The 11,851-nt window shown below is 42.4% G+C and overlaps 1 protein-coding gene across 1 annotated transcript in view; it reads left to right on the plus strand.

Annotated features, from left to right (window-relative positions):
• Positions 1–11,439, plus strand: part of LOC148040482 (uncharacterized) — an 80,014-nt gene extending 68,575 nt beyond the window's left edge. Inside the window, exons 3-8 of the mRNA XM_087699687.1 lie at positions 9,650–9,778; positions 9,860–9,923; positions 10,398–10,522; positions 10,600–10,621; positions 10,698–10,833; positions 10,930–11,439. Of these exons, the coding sequence (XP_087555813.1) occupies positions 9,650–9,778; positions 9,860–9,923; positions 10,398–10,522; positions 10,600–10,621; positions 10,698–10,833; positions 10,930–11,047 (594 nt within the window). The 3' untranslated portion in view covers positions 11,048–11,439. The remainder of the gene's footprint in view (positions 1–9,649; positions 9,779–9,859; positions 9,924–10,397; positions 10,523–10,599; positions 10,622–10,697; positions 10,834–10,929) is intronic.
• The last annotated feature ends 412 nt before the right edge of the window (positions 11,440–11,851 follow it).

Here is an 11,851-nt window from a genome sequence, read left to right on the forward strand (position 1 = left end):
TGGGGGTATTTCTGCTAGCACTTCTCCTCAAGATGAGTGCCCTTTCCATAGTGTGGACACTTGGCCTTAGACTTCTTCTCATCTTGTTTCTTCTTGTTATTTTCCTTCTTATTTTCCCTTCCTATACTTGTAATAAAAGCTTTAGTAGAGCTGGATCCACCGGCTCCTATCTCTTTAAGATGCTCGTCATGCTCCAAGACAAACGAGGCTAACTCCTTCCAAAGAAGAGTCTCATGTACTCTCAATGTTAAAAGACTGGTGTAGAAGACATTGTACTTAGGAGATGGCAATCGGGTAAGAAGATCAATGGCCATATCCTTTGAAGATATTGTCGGTCTAAGGGATGCAAGCTCATCCCTCATATCCCAGTTTGTTGATGTGGTCTTTCATGGAAGTAGAGGAATCAACAGAAACATGCAGAGTTTATTCTCCTTGGTGATACGGTGATCAAATGCCTTCTGATGGTAGAGAGAAGAAAGCTTTGTCTACACTTTTGCCACCATCTTTAACGTGTGTACATGAACAAGGATAGAATCCTAAAAGGCTCATAAAGAGAAAGTACATGGTTCAAGAGTTGAGTCTATCCCAAAGGGCTGCATGATCCATCAATGAACCAATAGTGGGATCCTCCACGGATCAAGGAATAGGTGTAGTGATAAAAACCCAAAGATCAAAGGTATCAAGAATACACTTCACTTTGCATGACCAAAGGGAGTAGTTTGATCCATCCAAACAGTCTTTTTTGGGTAGAGAAGGAAGAATGGGCACCTATACAGAAGGTGCCATCATAGGGATCCTAGGGCTAAAAGGACGGCCCCTATGAGAGACATGAAGAGAGAGGGGGGTGATGGTTGTGCCGATCTATGTGATGTGAAGAAATACCCTAATGCAGAAACATAAACTAAAGTGTATGACAAAGCATAAACTCAGAAGAACACAATTATGGTTAGGGTAACATAGAGAATTTGAATGAATAACTAAACATTGAATACACAATGCTCATGCAACAAAAAAACCGTGCAAGAATGACACCTATACCCTCGAGGATTGAGGTAGAGATGCTAAGCTAGAGAGAGTGTCGTACTCATGACAGATCTCGAAACACAAGAAGGCAGCCTTTGAGAGTCAAACACGAGCAAAGGAAGCCAAGGAGGCTCGATTTGATGTAGATAGGTAGTGGATGAGAGAGAAAATTGTAAATGCAGCCTCTAGGAGCAGGGTGGCAAGCAGGAGAGCAATAGGGAGTGATAAATGCGGGGAATAGAGTCAAATGCAATGAGTTGGTATCAAACACAGCCTTCTAGAGGAGTTGCTTGCTAATGCTGATGACGTGTTAGTAGCAAATGCAGAGTGATGCTGCCAGGCTGTAAATGCAAGTGTTCGAAGATGGGCGATAGTTGGCTATAGCTAGCGACAACTTCTGGGGGTGTTCACTTCACCACAAAGACAGGGCTGGAAATAGGCGCCTAATGCATGTAGACAACGAGTGGCAACTTTGATTGAGATATTCTCTACGAGCGGGGTGTAAGCAGCAAAGGTAGAGGGCTTGAAACTTGCAAAAACGAGATTAAGGCTGAATGGAGGGTAGTTAGCCTATTTATAGAAAGTTTTGGGACCTCGTACCTTGGATCGTTTTACAACTCTCTCAAACTACATACCAATTTAGGGATTTAAATAATTAAGCATTTTTGGGGCTGTTTAAGAGGCTAATTCAGCATGTGGTGCTTATTTTAACTCAACACCCTCTCTTAGACCAAAAAATTGAGTAAAAATAGAAGCCCAACCTGAAAATTTTTTAGTGTTTTTGTTTGATATTTATTATTATTATTATTAAAAGATTGTTTGATAATCATTGTTTCAAAAAAAGGAAGGTAGCTGATTAAGTAACGGATGGGAGACAAGTAGCCAATCCCAAAGGATTTCATAAAATAAACAGGCTATCCCTACCACTACTGGGTGTCGATCACAAAGTAATAGGCTAATGGAATGTGCAACCAATATAGGGGGTATGTGGAAAGGACGTGTGAAAAGCAAGGTAGCAAAATTGAGTAAGCAAGGGAGAGTGCCATGTGCAATGCCGCGAATATGGTGGATCTAGAGTCGACCCGTGAGCGACTATCACTCCTTATGCATCTTGCACGATGACCAGTTTGGTTATGTACTAGGAGTACCCAAGCAGGAAATATGTGAAAGCATCAAACTTATACTTAAGAAAGTACACCCACATGAAGGAGAATGATTATCCATGATAAAAAAGTACAATGTATTGTTCAAGGTGGGGGTGGATGTCAGATCACAAAGATTAACATGAATCAATGTGAGAGGTATCTTAGCTCTATGTGTAGACTACTGAGGAAATGGGATATGGTATTGTTTCCCAAGTTGACAGGCTTTACAAATATTCCGCGATAGCGTTAGGTGGGGAAGGCCATTAATCATCTGTTGAGGCGACAACTCATAAAGAGAGTCATATTCGAGATGACTTAAGAAAAATGCCAAAGATGCTCAGTGCTCCTAGGCTTCCATGTAGTATCTAAAGCGTGGAAGCAGTGGGACTTAGGGCCCTCAGTTGTTGGCTCGAAAAGAAACTATGTCATGGGGTACAAGCTACTAGAATGTGCCTCACCGCGAGCAATCACTAAACCAATTTGAGAGTCAAGGACCTCGACTGTGGTTGCTATGAAGAAGATTGCTTGACCCAATTGGCAAAGTTGTTGAATGGATAACAAGTTCATCCCAAGCTAGGGGACATAGTATACATTGTCCAACATAGCATGATCCGGGCCTTGGTCAGTGGAAAAATTGATGCGACTGTGAGTCTGAATCGTGACCAAGGAGTTGTTTCCAACTTGGATGTGCTTGGCTGCAAGGACTCCAAAGAGGAAAATGTTTGTGATGGGGGTCATGTGATGGGTAGCGCCACTGTCCACAATCCGAGTAGTTGAGATACTCGGTTGGACGAGTGGGCCTTTGTAGTTACCTTGTTAGGAGGCAACTCGCAGATGTGGATAATACTCGCATCCTCAAATGTCTCTATGGAGATGATGTGGGCCTTTGCAGACCAGTCAAATAAGCCCTCTGGTATTGAAAATGTTGTTGATTGTTATGGTTAACCAATGGTAGTGTGGGTTTGGCCTTGCCATTGTCCCTATTGAGGGTTGCTACTACCTTGCCTTCCTTGTTGGGGGTTGCTAGACTGAGGGGTGAGGGTCTGATTCTTAGCTTTTAGTGCTGTGCCTCTTATCTTTAATCAACAATCGTTGTCAAAGTGGCCAACCTTTTGACAATGCTGACAATATTGATTTTTCCTCAGTACATTTTGGCACCTAGGTTTTAGAGATGATAGGAAGTTTTCTTGGGGGTTTTGATTTGATTCGAATTTTGATTTTGTTTACCCTTTCCTTGCTGCCCCTTTTGGGAAGAAGCAATAGAGTCCCTCCTGTAAAGGTAAATCTATGAAATTGATCGAACAATCGAGTGTAACATAGTAGCTAACACTCAAATTCATAGAATGTGGGCATGGTGGGCTTTGAGATCACTTGTAGCACAAAATGAAAGTATTTCCTTGGTAGCTTGTTTAGAAACATTGTGACTTGATGGTTCAAGGACTTACGAGTCCTTGTGGTAGAGAACTTGATGAGAAGGCGTCGATACTTGGCCACCTTGACTTTCAAGTCATTCTGATCAATGATTTTAAAGTTTTGGATCTCATGATCCAAATTGATGTGACGATCCTATCTCAAGCTGCATAGCTTGTTTAGAAACAATGTGACTTGATGGTTCAAGGACTTACGAGTCCCTGTGGTAGAGAACTCGATGAGAAGGTGTCGATACTCGGCCAACTTGACTTTCAAGTCATTCCGATCAATGATTTTAAAGTTTTGGAGCTCATGATCCAAATTGATGTGGTGGGTCCTATCTCAAGCTGCATAGTGGTCAGCAATCAAGTGTGCCCAACGCTTGGATGCTAAGTCAAAATGTTGAAGCTGTGAATGAAATTCAGGTAATAGACCTTGTATTAGCTCAACAATAGTAGAGGCATTGCTAGCCTTCCATGAGATGAGAACCTCGTATGGAACAAGTGCGGGATTAGGTTGGGGTTCCAACCTCTACACAAGATCCCATAGATTCTAGGAGTGAAGGACATGTCTTATCAGGCTCAACCAAGTAGTAAAAAGTTCGATCCGCTAAAACGAGTCTTACCATTAAAGGCATGTTTGGTTGGTGAGGGTAAAGAACCATAAGGTGTTGGATAAGTGGAATAGGAAGGAGGTGGTTGAAGGGCATAAATGGGAGGGGAAGCTGGGTAGGTAGGACTAGGTTGATAGTATCTAATGGGTGCTGATTGATGCAGAGGCACTAGAACATGAATGTTTGCATAAATTGCCGGTGAAGGTGGAGGCACCCAGACATGTAAGCTCTATCTAGTAGATGACCGAGGCACAATAAAATGACCAAAAGGCCCACTAGGTAATACCATGGAGGCAAACTGTGGTACTAATTGATCTACACTTGGGTGGTCATTGGGTGGCTTGCCCAAGCCGTGAAAAACCTGAAAATGTAGGGATGGAAGGATGAACCTCCATCATGGGGACACCACCCGACTGAGGAAAAGACGAGGTCCTAAAAGGCGTGCCTATTGTTGAAGGATCCCGTGGTGTGATGTGAGAAGACGTGTGGTGCACTTGTGGAGACCTGAAAGGAAGGTACAGTGGGACTAATGGGTGGGATGCATGGGAGATTAAATGGATATCTCATTTGAGTTGTGGGAAAAGTGTTAGGTTCCTTTTGTCCATTAAATGCAAATGAAGAAGTAGATAAATCACCAAAATCATATTGATCATGAGATGTAAGAACTGAAGGAAAAGATGAAGAAGGAGAACTCACCATAGATTCTTGCAATTTTTGTTTACCTTTTCTTGAGTGCAATTTAAAATACCTATCCTCTTTCAGGGCTAATGTTTCAATACTTGGTGTAGATAGTTTCTTCATCATGAGCATCTCCTATATCTGGTGGAAAAGAGGGGGTAAAATCAAAATATTGAGAAGTATCATGCGTACCTAACATGGGAGTGAATGAAGGTGGAGTAGAAAATGGCTTGTACTCCATGCCAGTTTCCACGTGAGGGTGATTTGTCCTCCTTTGTGGAACTTCCGTCCTTGCAAAATCATTAGATCGATGCACCGAACCTAAAGGGAAAAACTTAGATTTACCTAAATTTGTTATTGACCTCGATACATGAGAATGAGGTCATATTCAGCTCGTGAAATCTCATATGGTTTGTGGACTCCATGGTAGTTCGAAGACTCTCCGGCCCATGTCGGACGGAGGAGCAAGTTGTGAAGCCCACTTTGTCGTGTGTCTTGATGTGCTAGGCTTTGGAGTTTCATGATGATGTGGTGAAGATGTGTTCGAAGTTATCTTGCCCTGTTGTTCTTGCTTCTTACAAAGAGCTTCTTGATCAAAGACCGAGGTTTTGTGGAAGAGAACCTTGCTCTAATATCATGTGAAGAAATATCCTAATGTAGAAACATAAACTAAAGCGTAGGATAAAGCATAAACTCAGAACATAGTTAGGGTTTGGGTAACATAGAGACAATGAACATAGAGAATTTGAATGAATGACTAAATGTTGAATATACAATGCTCATGTAGCAAACAAACCGTGCAGGAATGAGAATTGTACCCATAACTCTCATGTCTCGACGAGGACCGATACAGAGGTGCTGAGTAGGAGAGTGTATCGTACTCCTAATGGATCTTGAAATGTAGCAAAGGCAGTCAAATACCGGGAAACTTAGCCAAGGAGGCCGAATCTGATGGAGACAGGCAATGTATGAGAGAGAAAACTGCAAACGCAGCCTCCAAGAGCAAGGCCACATGTAGGAGAGCATCGGGGAGTAATAAACATAGGGAACATAGTCAAACGTAGCCTTCTTGAGGAGTTGCCTGCTGAAGGGGATGACGTGTGAGCAGCAAATGCAGAGTGTGATGCTGCCAGGCTGGAAACAAAAGTATTGGAAGATGGGTGACAGTTGACGATAGCTTTTGGAGGTGTTCGTTGCAAAGACAGGGCTGGAAACAGGCTCCTAATGCATGTACACAGCAAGGGGCAACTCCAAGTGAGATGTCCTTCGCAAGCGGGGTGTGGGCAACAAATCTAGAGGGCTTGAAACCTTCAAAAACGAGATTAAGGCCGAATGGAGGGCAGCCGCCCTATTTATAGAAAGTTTCGGGACCTCATACCATGCACTGTTTTAAAACTCTCTTGAATCATGCATCAATTTAGGGATTTAATTAATCAAGCATTTTTGGGGCTGTTGAAGAGGCTAATTCAGCATGTAGTGCTTATTTTAGCTCAACATGTGACCTATCAAGAGAGGGTTCCTATTCAAAATGGGGCTTATACCTCCAATCTTCACGATGATCACATCGCATCTCAGAGAAAGTATGAATAGACTCCTCATTTGAGTCATCAAAGTCTTCGAACTGGTAATATTCCATATCTCTAGACTTGCACCATCGCTTGTTGACGGAGATTGGCTTTCTACAGATAGGACCCACATGGCTGCACATGGATAACTAGAGTGCCTTAGCTTTGGCAAAGGACCCTATGTTTCATGCTCACACAAAGCACGTCAAGGTTCAGTACCACTTTGTATGGGAGCGGATCGTGGATTCTGAGTTAGTGGTGGCCTATTATCTCACAGCAGACAATGCGGTAGATCTCTTCACGCAGCCTCTTCCTTAGGGTTTTATGCTTCATCATATGAGATTGTTGGGTTTCCACGATCTAACAGGGGGTGTTAGCCTGCCTTTTTATTTTTTCAATCTGCCATCTCTTGGTTGTGAGCTCTGTCAGAGTTTGAAGGAGATATTGGAGCTTTGATTGTTATTTCCACTTAGATTAGTGTGCATTTCCTTTGTCAGTGTGGATTTCTTGGTTTTTCCAGGCACCTGTCAGCCTGTGCAGCCTTGCAAGCTGTGATCAGCCCTGGCAGGCTGGAATTTGATTTTCCAGCTCCCTGTTGGCATTTAATGCTTGCCACGTCAGCATGGTTTTGATGCAGCTGACTGCATTTATTGCAGCAGTCGGCCAGTTTGCTGCATTTTCTGCTATGTATAGCAGATGGGCTGGCTGGGGCAGGTCATTCTTCTCTCTCTTTGTTCGTGTTCCTCTTACGTTGCACATTCTCACACCTCAAACATGAGATCAACCTCCAGATGGTGTGACCACAAATATTCAAAGTTGAAAGGAAATCAAAATGATCTATAGCCGCATCCATACCTACAATGCATGTGACAATGTAGCTAAAGCCCCCATAGAAAGAATGCCATTACTGTTACATCCTTGGACATAGGATCGATGCCAACAAAATTGGTCACTTTATGACCCAAGGCTGTGACCAATGATGCTGGTGCCTATCCAGATGTCCAATGGTACCAATGAAATGTTCCCCTGGGATCCAATTTGCACACAAGACACAACACAAGCCATGCACCTCAGTCACCTGCATTTTGCAATATTTGCTGCTGCCCTGCTGGTCATGAACATCCTGGTGCTGCATGGCTGCCTCGCACACCTCCCATACACTCTCGGACTGCTGTGCTTGTCTGTTCTCTTTGCCATTATAGTTGCTTGGGCTGCCTTCATCAGTTCTGAGACATCGAATTTCAGTAGTTTTCTACCTTTGGGATCCATTCCGGAGTGCAACACTCTCCTTCAGCTTCCCTTAGCCCGCTCCCACAAGAGACAATGATGGTTGAACAGGCCTCCAGTCCCTGAGCATCCATTGTATCACACCCTAGCATCCTCAGTTTGACAATTGAGTCCCAGTCACTCATTCTCTCTCTCTCTCTCTCTCTCTCTCTCTCTCTCCACGTGTTTTCTTTCTTGAGTTCATTTTTGAGTCATATTTGTGCGATGTAAAATTTTCATTCTCTGCAAACCCTAGCATATCCTTATATGGTCCCTTTCCATCCAAAATGACAATAGTCAGCTGCTCTGATGCTTGAATTGGTGGCATTTAAGGCAATGGGTGGGCTGCCATGATTATATTATCCTAATAAGTTATTTAGTCCACTCCCACAATCTTGAATGAGTGAGATTTTGTGGAGTATTCATTGTGTCATTGCATTTGTGAAGGAAGCAAATATCATAGTGCTGAAGAGGCATCTAAGGGCCTTCACCGAGGGGCACTATTCCATTACATTTCCCAAGGAAGTTGTTTGTTTTGGAAACCAAGGTATGTCATGGTGCAGATCAAATTGCTTATACTGAAACTGCAGCAAGGGATGATGTATATATTACCCTTCCTGAGCAAAATTGGATATAGAGAGAGGTGCACCTTGACCTTTAGAATACTTGCCTCAGTCACAGCTTCTATGAAGGCAAGTTCTAAAGTGATGGAGACAGAGACAGAGACAGAGAAGAGAGGACAGCAGGAAGAAAGAACACAATGATGGAGGCAGAATGATCCAAGGGTATGACCCCTGGCTGGAATACTGAAAATGAGAACTAGTGGGGTAGCCTTTATACTTAAGCAGAACTGGTCCGACTGCTGATCAAGTTTAAATCAGGTTGGACCAGCTGGACAACAAAAGGAAAAACTTTGCCCATACAGAGAACAAAAATTACCTCAAGTGCTCCTTGATGCTTATATGAGGAAGAGGAGTATCATTAGGAACCAAGTGCTCCATGTTGAAACTGCTCCACCAAGCTATATTATATGTGGTGTCAACCCAAGTATCTACTTGGGAAAAATGTTGATTTGCCCCCTGGCTCCATGTTAAAACTACTCTACCAAGCTATAATATATGTGGTGTCATCCCAAGTACACTTGGGGAAATGTTGATCGGCCTCATGGCTGTGTCAAAAGAGGTGAGATGCACTGATTGAGTCAGAAATTGTGTTCACGAGTGTACGGGGAATCAGGTATGGGAGGGAGCAGGAGACAAAGAAAGGCGTTGGGAAACAGGCATGCGAGGGCAAAGAAGATGAAGGCAAGGAGATGAAGAGGCTAACAAGGCTGGCGAGGAGGCATGGCACCAGGCTGCATGGTGGCGGCATCTGTGGAGAGCAGCATAACGGGAGCTTTAAATACTTGATATCATTCCATTGCTGTCTTGTTGGCTGCCTGTTTTTTAAAAAAACTTTTCTATCATCTGGTACTGGTTGACTATTTGTCAGAATAGTGGATTTGAGGAACAGGGGATTTGAGGAGTAGGAGACATACAGATGCCATAGTAGCTGTTCAATGAGGACTCTTGCTTGCAGTCTACATCACTGTCCTGTTTTGTGTCAGAATAGTGGATTTGAGGAACAGGGGGAAATACAGATGCCAAAGCAATTCTGTAACACCATCCTGCTTCAACCTTGTTTGCCTATGTTATCTTGCTTTGATGTGAGGGAGATTTGGACACTATCCAGCTATGAGATACTTGATGCTAGGGGTGTAATAGTATACTTAGATCTCATTAATGAACTCTTCACATGGAAGTAGGTGGAATTGTATGCTAGTTTTTTGGGTTACAAGCATGAATGTACTCTTAACATAATCGCAAAAAATAAAAATTTGTATAACGTATCCAATGTTCATGTCAGATCTTTTGATACGAGACAACTTTCTGCTGTTCCTCTCTTTTTAGGCTTTGACATTATCTTTGGAGGATCATCCATCAGAAAAGGTTGTCTCCGAAGATGGAATGCGAAAATCTTCTAGAGCTAAGCGAAGACCAGTTGGATCAAGGGAGAAATCAAGGATGCGGCTGAAAAAGGTCTGCAAATACTTTTTACTTGTTTTTCTAAGTGAAGTCTTGCCTGTATGTGTGGTTGTAAGATACTTTTAATCTTGGCAGGGTAGAAGAGAACAATTTCAACCTAGCAATGATGAAATAGTCTCAATTTTCTCTTTCATCGACGGTGAGTGCCTGTTTCCGACACTTTCATGGAAGCATGTGTCCTGTGTGATCTTGTGCCTATTGTTGTAGAAATTTGTCGTTCTGTAGTTGCACCATAGGTGTTACTTTTGAGATGTATTGTAGACTTTTGCTTTGCATAAGGGTGCTCTGAGAGACGATTTTTATTGTAGAATAGAGAATCATTAGTATCTGCTGATCTGCTGTCAGACATCTAGGTTTTTTACCAATGATTTGAGGCTTTATATGTTGCAGTTGTAAATCTGATTGCACTACTAATAGTAAGCAGTTGATTGTGTGTTTTGCTTGAATGTTAGATCAAGGAAATGGCAGGTTTTCTGTAGCAGAGCTGGAATGTGTGGCACGCTTGCATGATTTCACTTAGAAGTGTACTTTCCCACTTGTATGCTTATCTGCTGTCAGACATTTAGGTTTTGACTGATGATTTGAGGCCTTAATGTTTTGCTTGAATTTTTAGAGCAAGGAAATGGCAAGTTTTCTGTTACAGAGCTGGAACGTGTGGCACGCTTGCACGATTTCACTTGGACCAAGCAGGAATTATTCGACATGATAGATGTTTTTGATTGCAACAAAGATGGACAGGTAATATACATAAATCAAAGGTTGAGACTAATACACAGCATACCTATAAGTCTGATGCCCTTGTTGTGCTGGTGTAGCTGGATTTCACGGAGTTTCAAGGTATATTTGCCCGTGCCAACGAGTGCTGAAATCTCAAACAGAGATATCGATCCTCACTATATTTAACTGCGTGCAGCTTTGCTATACATCACGGGCAATATGTTAAGGATTTTGATCTTTTGTATACAAGTCCAAATATTACCACATTTCAGTACTCAAATCAACAGCTGCAAGTGGGTCACTATCGTTACTAAGGCAACATGTTTTTCCAAGTGAGTCGAATCAGTATATGTTCTGTTTTAGACTCTGATATAAGTGCCAAAATCAAGATGTCAATCTTTGCCAGTAAGGTGCATTTTTTATTTCAGGATTTGTGAGAATAATTTATCTATATTTTCCATCGGGATAAGCTTTCCATTTAATTTGAAAGCTTTGATGTACCTTCTGAACTTTGGGGCAACAAAGCTACATTTGAAGGAACATTGATGCCAGTTGAAAAGCTCAATATCAGAAACTTTCAAGTTGTATGCAAACATTTGAAGGAACATTGATGCCAGTTGAAAAGCTCAGTATCAGAAACTTTCAAGTTGTATGCAAGCATTCCATACCTAGGTACATGAGTTTTTATCCTGTGTTTTATCATGTGAATTGTAGAATTTATCATTGAGTACTGCAAATATTTTGAATCCTGGAGCTAGCATTGGTCTGTGCGCATTTCTCCTGAATGTTTTGTGTTCATAGCTGTGGTTTGTTACAGCCTCGTCCTATATTTAACTCCTCACATGGTCCCGAGGCGCTTCACTAGTGTATAATGTGGTGGACTATTGTGTGTAGCATTCTGTAGCCATCACTTGGCAATTATCAAACCCTATGAGCTGGTTTGACTTTAGATCCATGATGGATGAGATGACACCGAGCGGTTTGGCTCATATGTTTCATCTACACGGGAGACACTCTTGTATGATGGGTCAAGCGTGGGAACCCATGGCACACATTGAACTTCTACAAGGCTAAGTGTAACACACACACACAGATTATGATGGACGTTGACTCCATGGTGGGGTATCCATGGTGTGTTTGTTGGCATGGTCCTATGGACTGTGATGTTGAGTAGAGGGATTTTCAGGGAGCAGCTGTGGTAAGGGACATGTTGGACATTCGAAGGATCTTCTTTGGTGGCTGAGTCGTAGCACGATATCATTGTATGTTTCATTTTATTGACCACCAATGATTTGTGAGGGGCTGTAGCCTGTTAGCGTAGTACATATTATGTGTATACTCGGCCTGCTA

Source organism: Lygodium microphyllum, chromosome 2 (genome assembly GCF_053477565.2).
Source record: "Lygodium microphyllum isolate KBCC chromosome 2, Lygodium_microphyllum_v1.1.10, whole genome shotgun sequence".
Classification (NCBI taxonomy): Eukaryota; Viridiplantae; Streptophyta; class Polypodiopsida; order Schizaeales; family Lygodiaceae; genus Lygodium; species Lygodium microphyllum.